Source organism: Papilio machaon, chromosome 23 (assembly GCF_912999745.1).
Source record: "Papilio machaon chromosome 23, ilPapMach1.1, whole genome shotgun sequence".
Classification (NCBI taxonomy): domain Eukaryota; kingdom Metazoa; phylum Arthropoda; class Insecta; order Lepidoptera; family Papilionidae; genus Papilio; species Papilio machaon.
Genome location: NC_060008.1, coordinates 2,311,797 through 2,332,433, shown reverse-complemented (window position 1 = coordinate 2,332,433; position 20,637 = coordinate 2,311,797). Strand labels below are relative to the sequence as shown.

At 35.5% G+C, this 20,637-nt stretch overlaps 3 protein-coding genes across 3 annotated transcripts; 2 read left to right on the top strand and 1 right to left on the bottom strand.

Annotated features, from left to right (window-relative positions):
* Positions 1–598: 598 nt before the first annotated feature.
* Positions 599–11,293, top strand: LOC106711222 (nuclear factor interleukin-3-regulated protein). Its single transcript, XM_014503492.2, has 2 exons — positions 599–932; positions 9,107–11,293. Exon 2 carries the CDS (start codon positions 9,152–9,154, stop codon positions 10,241–10,243), a length of 1,092 nt encoding a protein of 363 aa, XP_014358978.1. The 5' UTR covers positions 599–932; positions 9,107–9,151; the 3' UTR covers positions 10,244–11,293.
* A 3,649-nt stretch (positions 11,294–14,942) lies between these two features.
* Positions 14,943–18,010, bottom strand: LOC106711215 (protein THEM6). The gene is made up of 5 exons (XM_014503477.2): positions 17,835–18,010; positions 17,132–17,302; positions 16,643–16,857; positions 15,882–16,070; positions 14,943–15,260 (listed from the first exon to the last, which is right to left on the bottom strand). Exons 2-5 carry the CDS (start codon positions 17,295–17,297, stop codon positions 15,129–15,131), a joined length of 702 nt encoding a protein of 233 aa, XP_014358963.2. The 5' UTR covers positions 17,298–17,302; positions 17,835–18,010; the 3' UTR covers positions 14,943–15,128.
* Positions 18,011–19,010: 1,000 nt separating this feature from the next.
* Positions 19,011–20,272, top strand: LOC106711214. The gene is made up of 2 exons (XM_014503476.2): positions 19,011–19,280; positions 19,782–20,272. The coding sequence occupies exons 1-2, from the start codon at positions 19,094–19,096 to the stop codon at positions 20,267–20,269; spliced, it is 675 nt and encodes a 224-aa protein (XP_014358962.2). The 5' UTR covers positions 19,011–19,093; the 3' UTR covers positions 20,270–20,272.
* The last annotated feature ends 365 nt before the right edge of the window (positions 20,273–20,637 follow it).

Genomic DNA, 20,637 nt, shown 5'->3' with positions numbered 1-20,637 from the left:
AGGAACTTAATATTTTCAATCTTTTCTTTGTCAGTTGTTATATACTCATTTATTGATGCATTTTTGTGTTTTAGTTAAATATAAAAAATTCATTGATATTCAAAATTCTAAAATTCTTTTCACCTTATTTTAGAATTCTTCTACTTCTTCAAAAATCACTGTAACTAGTGATTTTTGAAATTAAAACATCAAACATAGGATACTAAAAGCAATAAATATGGTAATCTAGATTCATAGATTCATGTTTAGGATTATGCAAAACAAGTGGCCAACTAGATAGTTAATAGTTAACAAATAGCAACAAAAACTATAAAGTTGAAATATTAAACTAAATATTAGGCCATACTGGAATTAATTCATTACGCCACACAAATTGCCCAAAGTAACACGCTTATCAATCGATTACAAATTTCGTAGAAACACAAAAATGAGACAAACACATGACTCAATCGCGAATTAACTAAAAAATAGACACTATATTGACACAATAGCGCCGGCTAAAGTGATTACACACAGGGTAAGTTACGTAAATATTCGCACACACGCGCAACGCATTTCACCCACACTACTGTAGTCACCCACACATTGAAGCTGCGAGGTAGTGTGCGTGCTGCAGGCACCGAGTCGGTCGACCCCTCTACAAAATTTAGTCGCACTCTAGACTTCGCAGAGAATAGTCGTGTCCAACTAACTAGAGTACTACGCAGCACCAATCGCAGTGAACATTTCGTCATAACAACATTGTGATAGTGACAAATATTTTTCGGGACGTGAAAAGTGGGAGTGTTTGTAACATTTTTCATTTTGAACAATTTTCATAATAAACTACGCCGTGAACAGTTTTGTGCATTTTTCTATTTGTGAATTATGACATTGTTCCCACTATTTGGATAATTCCGGATAAGGAGCCGATAATTGCCGCAAATATTTTCGTAAGTATTTATATTAATTTTCAAAGAATATTATCAATTTTTCATTAAAATAGGTAATTTTCATCAAATTTTTCACACTTCTAATTTGAACACTTAACATTTTCAATTAAACTGCTCGACAAAAAAATACATTTTTCAATTCCAAAAAAAAATTCTAATTCATTTTCAACCTTTTGAAACTTTATTAATTTTTAAATATTAGTAATATTCTTGTAAAATACCTAGATCATTAAAACAGAAAATTGGATTAGAAAAAAATAAGTAATGGTGGCAAATAAAGATGAATGAATTTAAGTTTTTTTTTTTTAATTTAATCATTGATTTTAGATTAGACTCAAATATATTACAATGAGTAATTTATGTATGAGTCAGAGTTTTCGAACGTTTCGTGGTTTCGTTCAAATGTTTTTCCGTTATGTCATTGACTTCTTGTCTCGAATTTTGTTTATTCATGCCCCTTAGTTTCGTGCCAAAATGTTCATCGCTTAAATCATTTCGTAGAATTATATATGTAGCATTTAAATGGCTCTTTGTTATGATCTTTTGTTTGTGAATGTGCTTCCTTACATGTGTTTTCAATATTATCTTTGTTTACAATGTCAATACAACTTATGTTACAATATCGCTGATTATTTTTGTTTGGTTACATTATTTTGTACGATTATTTATCGACGAAATTAAAAAAAAGTCTACGTTTACGTTTATTAAGATTTTTTACATACGAAATGGTCAACAAACGCGTTTTTTTTTTTTCATTTTTCTTTTTTTTTTGTGTCTTTCGTGTAAAATTGTTTAGTTTTAATTAGTGCAGTGCTGTTGATTGTAAGTTGTTGTGTCGCAAGCGGCGCCAGGCAGCACGGCTCTGTCGTAAGCCTATTGTTATCCGCTTACACAACTGGTTCAAGGTTCCAATCCGGCGTGCATTCGCCTGCGGATGTGCGGAAACTAGATTTCGTAACTGCTAAAAAAAGTTACCAAATGCTTCACTCAATATCGGTATTTTTCGTGGTTACATTCAATAGAAAAATAAAAAAATATCGCCCTATTATGTCCTATCATAGAAAAAAAAATAGAAAATCAACTTGCAGATTTTAATTTTTTTAATTTTAAAGTTCTGCCTCACAATAAAATACGAAAAGGTATTTGTTAATTACTAATAACGTTTATAATATTTAAATGCATATTTTTCAAAGGATATTTAAAATTACGTGCAATGGAATCGATCCACCGCGTAAAGGTCAGTTCTGTATGACGCAACGTCCCTAGGGCGGGTTGCGCAACAAGCTGCAATACACACATACGCACACAGACAAAACGCCTGTTTAGATTATCTCGTATTCATTTCTATAAATGTCGTTGGGCAATATGTTTTCATACAGGACCATCATTTGAACTATGTTTAAAGTACGCACTCACTTGTTATTAATTGTAATATTTTGACAGACATTAGTATATGAAATGCAATAAAAAAAAATCAATTTATCATCTTTTGTTCTCCATTTCTGTGATATAAATTAAATACGGCTAAAGATAAAATCGTAAAACGTTAAATCATCGTTAGTCAATTGAAAAAAACCAAATTTTTGTGTTTTTAGTGTCAAGATAATTTTAAAACGGTTACAAATTAAAACCAAAAAAATCTATACAAATTTTCATGAAAGTCAATACGAAAAATCATACCTACCTATATATAACAAAGATAAAGAACAAAGAATTGTAACAAATAGATAATGATTGTAATACAAAATGCACTATTGCTAATGACGTAAGACAGGAACTAATCCGCAAGGTTGACCGGAAGGTATTATTATAAGGTCGAGACTGCATGCATTTGGTTAATCACGCATCATGATCGGCGATTATGTATGGTCATTTAAATTGCGGCTACGAGAACAATTTGTGGTTAAAAACCCTTGTAAGAATTTTCGTTTAAATCACGACAGACAAAACGATAGTTATTTATTATAACTTACTAACAAAGCACGCGTATACAAATAGTCTTAGAAGATATTTCTGAATATCACGAAATCCATTATTGTAACTTGGTAAAAATAGATTATTAATTCCCTTTAAAATCAATTAAACTATTGTTTAATCTGTGACCACACTATTAAGGTCATGAGAATATATTTTATTTATAAAAACATTACTACATGTAATTATTTGTGTTACGTAACCGATTTTTCGTGTCGGCGCAACAAGGCGGCCGATAATTCTCACCGCACCGAGGACAAGCAAAGATAACTTGACCTATTTTTTTTTTATCTCGAACACTCGCATTACTGTAACCTAGTTAGTGATGCGCACGTGAGTATACACGGCCAATTGCGACAATGTAGATCAATGTGTGACGTATCATAGCTCTTAAAAGTACCAACAAGGATATGCACAATAGAAATGGTACGATGACGCAACACTTCTAAGTATTACTTTGTAATCATCAGCCTGGCCAAGACCACTTTTTTGTTAATAATAATATTGATAGAACAATTCAAACTAACATGAATTAATAGCGCAATGAAGATGTACAAAGGCTACTAATGTTAATGACCCGAATGGCGAATTTAGATCCTAGAGGTACATCCTTATTTGTTGCCTACACTGATTTTTTATTTGGACTATAAGTAAACTCGTCTTGTTATCTCCTACTCCGTTCGTTGAACTGAATTACCATTTTTTTTGTAATTGTATACGAAAACATACAATGAGTCATTTATGGTTTGAAATCATTACGATAGCATCTATTTGCGTAGCTTCCTGGAACCAAAAGTGTTGGTTACGTAAGACTTGCGCAGCTAATTCTGTCAAATCTAGTGCAGGGAAATAGGTTAAACGATTCATAATAATGAGCAATTAGTCTCAGCAGACAAGGTCGTCACAACTAGGCCTAGGTGTTATTGAAGGAGAGATTATTAAGAGATAGGGAAATCCCTTACCGGAAAAGTCACTCGGAACCTTGACATATTTTGTACCAGTACGTCGGTATACGTTTATCGCACGGAGCAGTTACGAAACGCAACCTTGACACCAAAGCGTTATCGCGCAACGAAAGAGGCCACCCCGAAAATAACTCGAAAATCCCGCTTTGTTTAATTACGTGAAAATACGCGTCTGCGAATATCGGTCAAGTATACAGAAAAATTGGCGCAAAAAAATTGTTGAAATACATCCAACTTGAAAGACCTTCCCGATCCACAACCTTAGAATTAAAATAGTACTAAATAGCTCGCCTGTACAACGGATACAACGAATGATGTGTTTTATAAACATCCAAGTCTTACTTGTGTGTACTATCTATAGAGCCACACGTTTCTCGACATGAAATGCATAGAAGCGAATTTTGAAATATAGCAGTTCGTCACCAAATAAGTAATTAATCATTAAAATAAATTGACGTTTAGTCGTAGATCTCCGTGTGGCGGCAAAATGACAAATCAAGATGGCGACTGCCCTACTTTTCCCGCGCAATAAACGGCTAGCGTATGGAAAGTTACGGCTGGACTACTTTCTCTACTTTTTCCAAGATGGCCGATATTGTCTATAAGCTTAAAAGGAAGGTCAATAGCATTTGATATTTTCTGTTATCAGTTGAAGTCACTTTTTAAATGTGTTGATAGATTAAATTCTGCTGAACCGTAATAGGCGACGGTTAATAGATAACATGTAGCTAAGCGCTTTCATAACATAGTAGTTGTAATTAGAATTGCTATTGAAGTAAACGCATTTCTTATCGATGGTGGAGAATAAAACCAAATGATAATAATCAGTAGCTGAAATAGTTATTTGAAGTTCCCAAACGAAACGAACATTCCACTAAAAATCCCAAACAGTCTGATGGTCAAGGCTGGATTGTCGATTTATTAAGAATCTATTAATTAAAATTTCACGTTGTTAGTTCACGTTGTCACGTTGCAAGTTTATATAACGGTTCAGTGAGGAGTGAGCTAGCTCGTTGCGCAAGCGGCAACGTGAGGTTCAAGTGCGGACACGTGCCGGCCGCCGCGTGACCGGCGTGCTAGCACACGATTGCACGTGCGACGGCGGGACGCGGCGTGGCTGAGGTCGCTGATCGGTGCTCCGACCCGACCCGACCTGGTAGGATTGAACCCAGCGGGAAATCGTCTTAAACACGGTTGATACCCAGGGAACATTGTTAAAGATACCAGATGGCGTGGAAGACACTAGGAAAAAGCAAGCCTATAGCTAAGAATATCTTTGTTCAGAAAACAACGCCATCTATATACATTTATTAGTTTTCGGAGGCACATTTTTCATTTACAACAATTGTAGAAGTCAATACTGAAGCAATTTTTACTACATAATGCTAAGATGTAATTCTAATCTAATTGCTAATGCTGCGTGACTTAACCGGAAACAGATAGAAACAGAATGTAACTTTATCATATAAGTTCTATGTATACTTTATCCTTGGTAATTCCGCCAATTAAAAAAATATCGATAAAAGTCGTTTATCTTGATGTATCGAGAAAAATGTCTATTCAAAGACTGTTGTCACGTTATATAGTTACCACTATACCTTTACGAATAAAAGTAGGAAGAAGAAAAAGTGAGCATCTTCATATGAAGATGTCTCCCGAATACAATTCAGAATAACTTTGTTAAAATTAAACGTAATATGACTCAATAGCATAATGTTAGTGTGCATTATGCAAAGGCCATAATAATTAATTACCTATAATATGTCTGATTTAGCTAAATTATCAGTTATTTTTCTTTATAACGAAATTTAATTAATCTACTTGCGTAATAATTTATAAATACCTTATCCAAGATGTTATCAGTGTTTGTTAAATTGTTTTATCCAATGAGTCAACTTGTAATCGTATCCAATACAAGCTTGACAATAATAATTATTAAGGATAATAATCGACTTGGTATATTAAAGATATGAAATAAATTTGTAAACTCACCATAAATCAGATATAATGTAAGAAACCATTTACTGTCATTAACGATTCTTAACAAAAAGACTAAGAAATTTGACATCTATTGAATTTAAACAGAGTATAAAAAGTTGACAAAATTAATACAGATTAAAAATAACTACAACTGACCAATCACGTGTTCTGACCGCACGGGGGTATTACGCGTGAGTCCCGTGCTGTACTATTGCTGTGTAACACGTGCCTAAATTCAATTTACTTACACGTGCTTGAAAATATTTCTCACCAAACTCATATTTAAATCTTTTACCTCGACATTTAAATTTATTTCCTGCAGTTATTGCAGCCTTTATTGTTGGAACACAATCTCAAAGATTTAAAATCAAGATAGCAGATAAGTTTTTCAGAACTTCTATTGCTATACCATACTTGCCTCCGGGAAGATTCTTATTAGACTTTCTAATAAAGAAGAGCAAATTAATAATTAAAAACACTATAACCTCGAAATGTACAAGCAATCTTGCATTTCCAATTGCCAAAGCCAACCTTGAACGCTTCTAAAGGCAATGACGAAACTAAATAGCTGTTTCATAACAGTATTACGGGTTTTAGACGGCAACGATGAGCACAAAAACCGTACTCTTGTACCGTACGGTCCCAGTTTTTGGTTAACGGTGTGCTCACGAACTAAATGATTAGCTATGTAACTGTCCACGTCAAAAGCCGCATGATTGTTGGCCGGATCGGACGCCACCGTTACTAGGGCAGTGCGCTTATTGGTTGTCTTGTTGTCTATGGTCAATGTCGAAAAAATATCTCAATTTAGGAGGCAAAAACAACAATCATGTTAATATTAGTGTTGTCTATGACTTCGTTTTGAATCGTTAGTCTTTAGAAGATAACTCTGATAACAGAAATGTACTTATTGCATGTAAAAGCAGCGGTAGATTTTATATCATGATAAACCTAACCTTATTATCGACCATTTAACTGTCTGTGTTATACAGACCATCAAATAACGGGTTTACTCTTTACGTCAGTCAAACAGAGCGTTACTTACTATTTGAGAATAAATAATTTTTAACACTGGCAGGTATGATATAATTTTACAAACATTAAAACGTCTTTTTATACATTATAAAAAAATATTTTTAATTGCAGATTTAATAATAACCATAATAAATAGCTTAGCGATATGAATAGATTACATACGGCCAAAAGTTTATCTAATAACAAAATTATAACAACTATTTCCTAACTAATTCATACACCGTTGACAATTTACTATTAATTATGATAAATATAATAGAACAGAACGGAATTGATATTTCTATGTACATTTATGTTCTTGTAAGACGAAAATAAATCCTTAAATAGAAGAAAGAATGTAAAGTCATTATAATTTTGACGGGATTTTTCTTTTTTAATATCAAAATGTTAGCGTTAAATTACGCACTTAATACATCATATATCTTTTGTAAATACCTTTTGAAATAGAATAAAAAATAGCCATTCAACCAAAAGAGTCGTCTAACTGTGTATCATAGAAGTACCAAAGTAACGGTGAAATAAAAAACGGCTTTTCTAACTGTTACCAATGTATGCTCGGATGATTTGTTTGAATCTGTTTATTTAGGCATAACTGATATAATCATATTTTTAAAAATCTTAAAACAAAAATAAGACATATTAGGTCTAATATTAAATAAATAAATCATAAATTAAAATAAATATCATTTGCTAATCTTTAGACAATTTTAATATTAAAATCGATTAGGAAATTGAATCGATATCTTTCTATTTTAAAGATTCAATAACCAATAATTAAAAATGTACGCGTTAATGACATTTAATTTTCCCGCCAATTATGTTCGGGCGGTGTAATCGAACGGTCGAATCTAACGGCGCGCGCGCATCTGGGGCGTCCCAGTGACACCGAAGCCTGCGTTGTTGCCATGGTTTGAGTTAGGCAAATTGCCTAGATTGCGGTAGATAGCGTGAACAGAGTTATTATGTTTTTTCTTTCCAATATTAATCGTTACGGTGGTGTCACTGGCTGAAAACGAATGCCAATACTAACAGGTTTTATAGATTCTTTATTAAAAAGTAAAACGACCACTTTTTGTGACATTGATTTTGAAGGATAATAATATGAGGTTATAAAAAAATATGTTAATCTAAGAAAAAGATTTCTTTCTCAAATTTACTTTTTTGTCACACAAAACTACGTAAAACCTTTAAAATTCACAATAGGATCATTTGCGTTTAAAAATAATAGAATCAAATAGGAAGAGGTTATATAAAGCTTTCCACGCAATGAGTTTGCTCAAAAAAAGGCTTAAAATTCTCTAGAGACTCACTAGTAGCCCTCTTTCGAATTTCATAAGGAGCAAATTATGAATAAGACCGAATAAATCAACATGTTCACGTGTCACAGACCGCGGAATAGTTACAAATACATGTAAATTGTCCTGTAAAAGCATAAATTGTGTTTTAGAAAGAGCTCTCACGTTGTACGCCGCGCCGCGTGCCGCAGAACGTGATCGCCTAGCTTTTTTTGTCTATGCACTAGTCACAAGTCGGCACTAAGAAAAAGGTAGACTACCTAGTTTATGGTTTTAGCACAATAGGCAATTAACGATTCTTTCATTGTTATATTATCGGATGGATGTCGATTACAATGAGTTTTTAAGACTAGCACTTCCTGTCAGTGATATTGCCGATACATTGAGACTCATTAAACATACTTTAAATAATTTGAATAGGTGTTTGAATCGCTATAGGGTTCGTTACATAAAAGGTGAACGACACTGGTACCGAAAAAATGCTGATATTGTTAAATAGTCTAAGTAGGTAAATCAGCGGCCACGTTAGGAACAACGTGATCGTGTTGCGAAATCTAAACTGTGTTTAGACTAACTATTGGCCAACATTATTGCTTACCTTTTGTCACATGCTGACCGGCGTGCTTCAGTTGCACAGTTTCTCGCACGACGCGAACACACCGCCCGCCACGCATGGGCCAATTTAAAGGAAGCTGACGATATCCGGAGCGCGTTTATTAGTGTAACAGAGGTTAGGAAACTATTAACAAACATTTTGCTAATAACTCTGGACACAAAAAATGGTAAATGTAGCAACGCGATTACACAAAGCTCCACGTGCAAGCCACAGCACGGGATCTTACGACACGGTTTTTGCAAGCGGTCATTTTGTAACTTGGTAACGGCGACTTGGCACGTTATTAATGTTCTTTTTCTTTGGTTTCAGAACCACATCGAGGATCCTTGCGGGCCGGGCGTCGTCCGCCGCAACATGGTCGCCGAGTTCATTCTGAGCCAGCAGCAGCTGCTGGGCGCCGGCGGTGTGGGGCCTGCCCCCTCGCCACAGCGCGTGCCGCCGCCTCCGCGCGCTCGTCTCTCCGTATCCCCACACTTCCCGCTGGATCAGCCGCCGTCCAACGGCTCGTCCGGGGACCCACACGATTACCCTTCCAATTTCGACTTCAAGCGTAAGGAATTCTTCGGGCAGCGCAAGCAGCGGGAGTTCATCCCCGACAGTAAAAAGGATGACGGCTACTGGGACCGCAGGCGGCGCAACAACGAAGCCGCCAAGCGCTCGCGCGAAAAGCGCCGCTTCAACGACATGGTACTCGAACAGAGAGTCGTCGAACTTTCCAAAGAAAACCACGTACTGAAGGCTCAGCTCGACGCTATAAAGGAGAAATACGGCATTTGCGGCGACAACCTCATCAGCATCGACCAGGTTCTCGCCACGCTGCCCACCTGCGACCAGGTGCTGTGCGGCTCCAAGCGCACCAAGCTGTCGACCGGCGCACTGTTCCCACCGGCGCCGCCGCCGCCGCCGCCTGCACCGCCCGCTTCGCCGCCCTCCCCGCCGCCGCAGCGCGCGCCGGAGCCCTACCAGGAACGACTCCCGGCGCCGGAGGCGTACTACCCACACCCAGCGCACTACGAGCCACCCGGTTCAGTTCTTAACCTGTCGCGCACACGCCGCGCGCTCTCACCCTACGAACTGTCCTCGCTGTCGGGCTCCGGTGACGAGACGACGGAACAGTACGCGCCCGAAAATAACTGCCTCCCTCTTAAACTGCGCCACAAAACCCATCTCGGCGACAAGGACGTGGCCAGCGCCCTGCTGTCCCTCCAACACATCAAACAGGAGCCGGGGCCGCGCTCCTCGCCCTCCTGGGACGGCGAAGGTTCCAGCGATGAGAGGGACTCGGGCATCTCGCTCGGCGTCGACTACAGGCCGCAGCGGCCCGACGACAGGCTCATTGAGGAGGAGGACGCCCACCTGAAGGCGGAACTTGCGCGGCTAGCTACCGAAGTGGCGACGCTCAAGAACATGATGCACCAAAACAAGGCGCGTGCGCACGAACACTGAGCAAACCCCTTCCGCCGCCCCGCAACACGTCTCCCCTCACAAGTAGACGAAGTTACCACGTTGTAAAGAGATGATTTATATTTGTATGATATGCGCAGCTGTACGCGACCAAGTCGCAACGCCCATTTGTAATCCTTCCTAGTAGTTATATGTGTCGGTGTTTGCGGAGGGCCGCGGCGACGCCATGTCGTGGCTCACCCTCATACTAAACTTTCGGTTTGCAGACTTTTCGAGCAGATTAAACTTGTCTACTCAGTGATAGATATAAAAAAATGCATTTTTAGTGGTGAGCTATGTATAATGTATATGTTATGTAATAAGTAAGCGAAGTAGATCTGTTTTATCTATTCGAAGACTCGGTAGTTTAAAATCGATGGCTAAAGACTAAGTTCTACCTAAGTGTTAGTTCGTAAGTCGATATAAGTTATTGTAAGTCCAACATAGATTATTTATAAATTTTAAATGTATAATGTCTTTCTCAATCGGAATGCCCGTTAAGATCCAAACCAAAAAAATATATGAGATAATATCCTCGTATGCTGTCATGGAATCGCAAAATAGTTTTTAAGATTTTATTAAATTCTAATGTTACGCAAAAGCATTGATCAGATTAAGAATACCAGTGCCTTTGACAATACATACCTACCTTTAAAATAGTTATTTAATATGATATTTTTGTACCTTTCTTAATAAAATCTGTGGGCAACTTCAGTCAACTGGACCTCTACTATTTGTTCGAGAAATACGTGTAAAGCGCAAAGCGTTCATTAATTTCCATCGTACTTCTTCCACGATGAAAATTGCCAAATGTGAATATCTCGGAAATGTTAATGGTTTGAGAAATTTCTAAATTATATAAAGTGCAGATCGCAAATAATTCAATTGTAAGAGTTTATACTCCTGGTGATGCCCTATAGGGCACGTGATAGGACTGAAGGAAGTTATACTAAGTATTTATTTATTCGGACCGCGAAAGAGGAATTTACAATTTATATCTTTGTATAAGAGACACTATACGATATGAATAAATTGTGTACATTACAATTAAAACATCATTTTATTTCACCTTTCCATATCCTATGAAATATCCTGTTTATCTATTATATTGAGAGAATGCATTTATGAATCAACTTGCAAAGCTAAGCAATTTAAATTACCGATGGCGTTCTGAATAAAAGAAATTATTAAGAAAAACACTATTAAGAATAGGAGTCTATGGTCTACGTAATCAAGCCTAGTATAAGGAAATCCTATTAGAGCTGCGTCACTCAATTATTTTCATTACTTTTAAAACACACTTATTACCTACTGTAATTCCAAGAATAAAGAGTTGTTAAAATCATTAACATAGTAAAAAAAATTCAAAGGTGAACGCTTTGAAAATAAATTGTATATATAATTGATGAGTGCAGTTTTACATAACATGTCATCTACTTGGCACAGCTTCTTCCAAAGCAAATGTTGAAAGACAGATAAAGAGTTAAATGGTACACAGAATTCAAAATAGCAGCTAAATGTAAGTAGCTCAGAATATTAGATAAACTAGGACAAACGTTAAAAAAATCGGCATTAAATAAACAAAGTATACCTAAGCCATAGTTATAATGGTTATTTCCTTAAGAGATGGAGTCGTCGCGTCGAGTTCAACAATAAAAATTAATAAACCACTACTTCACAACTGTAAACTGTAATGTATTATTCTTTGCTGATAGTCGTTCCATTATTGCTGCTTAACACAAAATAACTAACATTTCTCAATAACATAGGAGCGACAACTACTTCTGACTCACTAATTGCAGTTTTGACACGCACATTCTACAGAAGGGACTTACGTGTATTATTTAAATTTAACCAGACCAGGGTACCAACTAGTCTAGATAAAGTAAAAAAAAATCGCATCGAGGTAAGTGGACGCGGGTCGTTCACATAACTCGTGTATTTCTGTCAGGTGACCCGGTTAAAGATTGCGTACGCGTCTCAGGTACGTTCTCCGTGCCTTGAAAACAGGTAAACAGTGTAACAATGCCAAATAATCAATCATCAATTTAGTAACATGTTGAACGACTATTTTGGAATGATTATGTCAACTATATCAGATATGCATGCCTGGTACCTACTTGAGACACAGTACCTACATTTGTTATTTTGGTAAAAGATATTTTTCGATGATTATCTTTTAGACATTCGTTTCATTAGTTACGTAGTAAAGATATCAGAGAATGTTTACGAGATAGAAAACGTAACTTATGTACTTATAAATCATAATAATGAGACGTGCGACGTCATACGCATACGCAAAACGTTATATCGAAAAATTCAGTCAGATTTATATTCGTATATCTATCTACTTATTCTACTTGTACTAACCCACTGGTAGATAAAGGGAACTGCTAATATCGGCTGTCTCCATGTTACTTAGGTACTTTGTTCTTAATGGGTCTTCGAAAACTTTCACCACCAACACTCACTAACTTTAGCACCAAAGATTAGTAATAATTTTAATATTTACACAAATACTACACAATTTATTTTAACACATATAATCACTTTTTATGCCCAACGTTTAATTTTAAAAGGAAAATTTCGAAGAGAATGTCACAATGTCAATATCACTATCCAAGTACCCTTCTTTTTACTCGACGGAAAAAAGGGTAATTAATTATTTTTGTTCCGATCTATGCAGCTTATTTCGCACTGAAATTAGTGTTTTTGTTTCTTTATTCATTATTCTTTAATCATGCTTACATTTCACTTATAAACGCAACGTCATTATATTTTTGATTTTTATCAACATTATTAAACTTTGAAAACAATTGCGGCGAAATTTTTTGTGACGTTTATGGTATTTAGCAATTCCTACTTCCATTCGATAAATCAAATGAATTTTTGTTTTTTAAATATAACCTAAACATTAAAGTCACGGAAACGTGAACACTTAAATTATGGGGAAAAGGACAAAAGTAAACAACATTCAGCCACATGAAACTTTATTACAGATTAAATATGATAATGATAAAAATACAACTAACTATTACAATGATATTTATTTAATGGATATAAAATAAACGCCAACTTTTACAATATTCAATAGATGCATTGCCTGTTAAATAATTGAAAAAATAATTTTTGAACAAAGAATTAACACTTTTGAAAAAGAGAGGAGTTCGAATATCAAATTGCATCAATCTTTCATTATTTGAAAATTCTTCAACTGTGATCTAAGTCGACAGATTAAATAAGGTAAAAAAATTATTAATGTTTAACATCAATATTAATTTTGTTTGTTTTTACGGGGATATTTCGTCACATATCTTTGCTATGCAAATAAATTTTAATTCCTTGATTTGAACACTTCTTTAAGAAGTGCAGCTACTCATTTATTAACTTCGGCTAGTTTGTGCAAACATTACAAATTATAATTTCATATTTGACATTAAAAAAAATATTCGTAAACGTCGAAATTAATAAAATTATTGTTTTTATAAGTTGCCAATTAGCGACGTCACCAGAGATTGTCAATATTTTTTTACAATAAAAATGCCAAGGACCTTATTACATCACAAAGTGAAAAAAACAACGATCTTTCTATTTGTGCATGCGATTATGACACTTATCGATAAAGATTAACGATTACATTAGCATACAATTTTTTTTTAAATACATTAAACACAGTGCATTTTTAAAACGATTTAATCGTTCAACATATTACATCACTTTTTAACTACGACATAAACACTACTATTTATTTTAGAAATAAAAAGTTCAATTTATTTTAAACAGTTTCTAGGTAAAGGAATCGACTAATCGTTGGTTTCCGACACCAAAATACTTATATAAAACATATTGTTTTATCTGTTTTGTCCAATATAATGATAGGGATATGTTTCATACAGGAATTTTGGTCTCAGAAACCAACGATAAATTTTTTAATCTGTAAAATTACAACACTGACATATTTGAGGTTATAATAAGAAATTGATTTGATTAAATTCTATGATTACATTTTACACAAGCGTATATACTCCTAAAATTTAATTAAGTTCAAAATATTTAACGATTATATTACGAATTACAATAAAGAATAATTAATACATAGACATGACATATTTACAAGTTATATAATGCCAAATAAACTTGTATGAAATATACGGTTTGTATTTTAAAATCAATTTTTAAGATTTACCGTAAACTTGCACTGTTATAACAAGTGTACAAAAACCAAAAACATCTTGTTGTCTCTGTTTATTTTCAATTTAAAATAAATAGAAGGCTTGCTTTTGTACAAAACTTACATCAAAATTTCTCTTCTGTTCAATATAATAAAAGGTTGAAAAGAAAAACAGTTTTTAATACTTACTTTCTAAGTCATCTTGCGTTCAATAGTTTTTAAAAGGCTTTTTATTTCAAATACAATTAGTCTTAGACATACATCTATTATTTTAAGGTACAAATTGCGCGATTTTCTATAAGTGAGTACAAAGGCTGAAATCAAACATATTACTAAGTCATTATACTCTACTAATTTAAATATGACATATAACACGACTAAATAGCGTTATAGTTAATTTCGTTTATATTTCTAATTGGAAAAATACAAGATTATAGATATTTTCCATCGATATGACATTAAAAATGAATTCGATAATACGACACTCATTAAACATTATATTTCATAATAATCTATCTAAAAATGGTTTCACAAAATGTTATTTGTATACATCGAAAAGCACAATACAGGCTTCAGAAACGTCCGTTGTCGTCGACAACTTTAAAATGAATGAATAACACTGCCCAAAATACCTACGGTTTTCCGTCTCGCTCGCACTTACGATTGCTTCAGTGCGTGTGAACGGGACCGTAGTTCGGTCGGACAGTGTGTCCCGTCTCACTCGGTGTTGAGACTCGGTACCATTTCGCCGCAGCCGATGTTGTGCGAGGTGTGTAAGATGGATTGGGGCATTTGTGGAGCTCGGAGCTTCGCAGAACTGATCTCATTGCTTTGAACCCATAGTTCCAACTGAAATTAATTTTATTTGATAGCTTATTATCAAAGGCAATCCATAAAGAATGTCACACGAATTTATTGATTTTTGACCCCTCTCCCCCATCACAGCTGGGCATTTGTAACACCCCCTACCAGGGATATTAATAAATAAAAAAAAGATAACTAAAACCTGTGCAGGAAAGAGTACGGACCAAGCGTCTGTAGATGTAAAAATATTAATATAAAAAAAAACACTCCCTACCTAGTGTGATGTCACAAATTATGCAAAAAAAAATGTTGACAATGTGGCGGCATTTATCTAAGTTTAATTATCAAAAAAATGTCACAAAATTTGGGACACCTCCCTGCCCCATGTCACACAATGTCATACTTCGTCGAATCCTCCCTTCCCCATGATATGTGACATAATTTATAGATACCTCATTTTAATTGAAAGAAGGATTGAATATTAAAGTTTACGCACGCTTAATCTAGACGGATTCAATGAAAATCCAGAAGTTTCTAATTCAACAATGAACTGAATGATAACGCTTTACATGGGTTAACTTAAAAGAGCCAAGAGTATGAACTTTGGTAGTGTACGTTCTCTACGAATGAATGAGTTATTGAACAAACGAATGAATGAAAGTTAACCTCCGGTGGCATCTTAGCGGGCATGGGCTGGCAAGTGCCGGCGCAGTGCAGCTGCAGCAGTAGTTCAGCGATGGCCGCCGCAGAAGTGTCAATGACGCGCTGCCGGCACACCGCCACCGCGTGCACGAACCCACCGGGACCCACGAACTCGTGCTCCATGAATAATGTCTTCTCGTCCCAGTATACTGCCTGATAATAACATTTTGAACGATAGAGAATTCATAAACGGCAGTCAGTTGGAAATCGATATTAGGAAGAATAAAGTTGAATTTTTTTATATAATAAAGTGGCAAATGAGCAAACGGCCATCTAATTTCGCCAAAATAGCGAAGCGATCGCTAACGGACGACCTACGGAGGAATGATGTGTCATTACACTAATGCGTCCCGCATAGGTAGGGGAAATATGATCCTTTTGTTCGTCCCCTTCTCCGTCAAATCATTTTCCCCATCCCAAACTTTCCTTATAAGAAAAGAGTGGGAAGAAAAAGGAGTGTAAATTTTGCCTCCGGCACGCACACTGGACAGGCGAAACGTGGCATTACTTCCACTTGACGCCTGTTTTCTTTGTGGTCGTGGTATTTCATCGGAAGAGCCGACCCATTCGCGCAACTGATGTTGTTGATGCTGGCGTCTACCACTGTTTAAATTAAAAGTAATTAACAAAGGATAGTCGGAAAATAAACAGTCAGCAGTCGGTAATATCAGTTCGCTACATTACATTGTTAGGGTCTACTACAAAATATCCTAAAAAGTTCTCACTTTAGATGTGATTTTGAAGCGCGTGAACGGCTTGAGGTATCGTCGGTAGCGTATAGTGGCGGCTGCTTGTACCACCGCGCCACCCGCTGCCCTGATGTTGGCGTACAGTCCCGTGCGCTCGTAGAAATCCGCGCGCGCAAAGTCCAGCTCGCGCAGATAACGAGCATTATTCATGTGATACAGCAACGTGTCTATGTCGTTTAGTAGACACCAAGCTAAAAACAAAAACAATCTAATTACTCATCAACACGAAAGCAAAGCAAAATTATCAATTCGTTATTTTGCTATATTAAATAGCCAGGCGCTATTAAGATGGCATTCAGATTACTGACCCTTTTAACTACAAGTTTCTACAATTCGTAAAAATCAAATTTTATCTTCACATCTTACATATATGTTTCCAATAAAGGACATATTTGATAATTTTGTAAAGAAAACACACAATCATCTATCGAGGCTGTTTGCTTACTAGATCACTCTTGCACTCACAGTTGACTTCTGTCGTCTCCAAAATGCAGGCCTTCTTACGGAAGTACCGAGCTCGGGCAACGGTGTACATCATGCGGGCAAAGTACGCCACGTCCAAAGAGCCGTAGAGCAGTAGGGCACCAGCCGCCAGCGCCGCGCCCCATCCCGGTACGCAAACCGTCCACATGGTCACTGCCAAAGATATTATTTCTGATCTAATTTCTGACCCGGGGGAAAATACTAGAAAACAAATTTACTCTATTTGATTTTGAGGAAGACTGTAAATTCGAAGACTCTTGTGTGCAAGTAAAATAAAATAAATGATAATCTTATAATAACTTTAAAAATTCTAATAATTTAGATCAGGGCAGGTGATGATATACATCACACAAATTACGAAAGAACATTTCAAGTATAATATTTTAAATATTGTATATATAACTACGTGTGTGATAAACCTCAACTTTTCCGAAATGGTTTATTTTCCATAACCTTTACTATTTACTGAGGGTAATCACGAACCATTGATTCAATTGTTTTATGACTGTTTTGGACTGTCTGAGATAATGTTCAAGTAACTATACCAGTAGGCTATAGAGAAATATCTGCATACGAACGAATATGTGATATACAGATTTACGTATAAGAGACATGTATGCTGCTAAATAGAATTAATTGCTTATTACTATCCTCTTAAAATTACAATATTATAAAAATAACTTACCTTTTGATCCACGAATCGGCAAAACACTCAAATCACCATAATGAGCAGAAATTAAACAGATTTTCTATCGAAATTGAGTTTTTAGGTAATCTGAATTATTTTAAATACATTCAAAAGGAAAAATATTAAATATAAAATGTTCAAAATGGTAAAAATAACCTATTAACTGTCGCAGTGGATTTTTTCACGTACAAAATTTAAATGACATGTCTGAATTGCGCGCGCAGTTCGATCCGTGCTGCAGGGACATTGTACCGTACTTAACCAATATTAATCTTTATTGTCTTGACAGTAAAGATCTTTTTACAACAAACATGAATTACAATAGTTGATTTGTAAATACAGATAAAATAACATTTTTTCTCTCATTGAAAACTTAAATTCGATATAATCCATCGACCAATTTAATTATGTCATAACAGAGTTCTATTGATTTTTTTAAGTTCATCATTTAACTTTAGGTACTTGAAAATAAGGTTATAGTTACACCTACATCAGGAAAGATTGCCAATAATATTGATTCCTTATTTATAATACTTGAATCCATATTTTTATTCGTAAGAAATATTTTTAAACATGCCAAAGCAAGCTTTCAACTATTTTATATTGTAGTTAATAGCTTTTGTGCCTTGCATTTTGAGATTTCTGCTTAATTCTGTAAAAAATTAAAATTGCTCTTTACATCTTCAAATGAACTTGAATTGAGAATAATTACGAATCTTCTTTTGTTAAAGTTAAAAGACACCTCGTAGTAACAGCTTATATTTTTTTAAAAGTACTTAATGATACTTGTGACTGTAAACAAGGTCTCGATGTTTTTATCGTTAGTTAAATGTTTGGTAACCTCTTCTTTATTTCATTAATAATTCTCAAATATCTTCCATTATATTTGCATTTAACAACGTCTCCGCCTTCTTAGCAACCAAACAAGTATGAACTACGAAAAGTTTACTTTTACTTTTAAATATTGAGTAGAGATAAAAGCTCATTTTATATTGGATATCGTGCTTGAGCACGACAGCTCGTATATCGTCACGATACTAGCACACGAGACGCTGCGTGATGTCGGTGACCTCAACAGGATATTTCTGTCTCCGTCTGACTCTTGAAGAATGAAAGAGACACGACTATAACGTACGATCCGACATTTTGATTCTTGTTAGTGACGTATCAGACAAGGGAGTGTAAACTGTGTTTTGTATTATTTACATTGGTTATTTATAGATAAAGTAAAGGAATATTTTGAATTTTAAGTGATAATGCCTAAAGAATTTAAATACGATGTGGTGCTTCTTATAGAAAGCGTCCGTGATAGACCGTGCCTTTGGGATAAGTCGTTGGAAAATTACAAGGACCGCGTCGAAAGAAGAGCAGCTTGGGAAGAAATATTTTCAATTTTAGACGACAGCTATGAAGAAATGTCTGCGGAGATGAAGAGGATAACGGGTAAACAGTGACTTACAAAGTGCATGTCTCCATTTTAACACGACACGACAGTCTTCACAACCGCTAATTTCCTTTGTTCCACATATGAATTGACATATTGTCTCTGTTTTTTCAACGAGAATGAAAGAGATGACAATGTATAATTCACACCGTGTTTCGACGCTGAAAAACCGCGGCAAATTCACGGCATATATAGGGGACCTTAAATATAATTGTCGCTTTTTTATATTAATATAGTGTTTTATATTTTTATTGAAATGCACAAAGAATTAGATACTTTTTGTTACCGAAATTGTGTTCGGTCATTATTGTTAAAACAATTTTTTTATTACTGCCTGCTTACCAAATGCATAGCACCTAAAGCCAATCAGGTCATTAGTTAGCAACATTTCACATAAATTATATTATGTAGATAGTCATCACCTTCCCATCCCCGCTCCTCTATTATTTATCTACCAATTCGACGTTCCATTGTAACTTACCTATGTTTTGTATTTCCAGGTGAACTCATACTCAACAAATGGACAAACATTCGAGATACTTTCGTGAAAACTCTAAAGACAAGAATGGGCAAGCCTAAGAAAAAGTACTTATTACACGAACACCTTAAATTTCTTACAAAAATAACACCAGAGGAACACAGCAGTCTTGACCTTTACAATCCCGATGTACCCATTTCATATTTTAAATTAGAAAAAGAAGAAAAAGTTAAGCCGAGTAATAGCAGAAAGAGAAATAAGCAATTAGAAGAATGTGAAATGATCTTACCAAAGAAATCGTCAGTTTTCGACGCTAGTAATGAATTAGATTTCGTTGGCGTTGATGAGTCTAACGATCCTAGAGTTATGAACGAAGATGAAGCATTTTTTGCGTCCCTGCTGCCCACAGTCGTGAAATACAACGAAGACGAAAGATTAGAATTTAGAATGGAAGTATTAGCTGTAATGAAAAATATAAAAGATAAGAGGAAGTGTTCCGAAGGTAATTAAAGTACGTTCTAGAATTTAAAAGAACAAATCGGCTATAAATCAGAATGCCTGAATTAGTGAAATTACGATGACCGTGACCTTGAATTTGTTGGCATCATTGTTGAAAAGCCATAAAAGTACATCGATCCTTTCAAGGAATGAAGATCACAAAAATGCTAGGATCAAAGAATTAGAGGTCTTCCAATGTTAATAAAAGTGTTTGTGCGAATTTTTATGTGGACAAACAAAAGATGTGGTCCGGGAGCCAGGTGCATTTTCGGTCAATTATTTCCTCTCGAGCGAAACTTCGTAAAATGCATAAGGGACATATACTATGAATACCCGCGACCGTTAGCTGCGACTACGTGGGTGGGGTGGGCAGTGGCAGC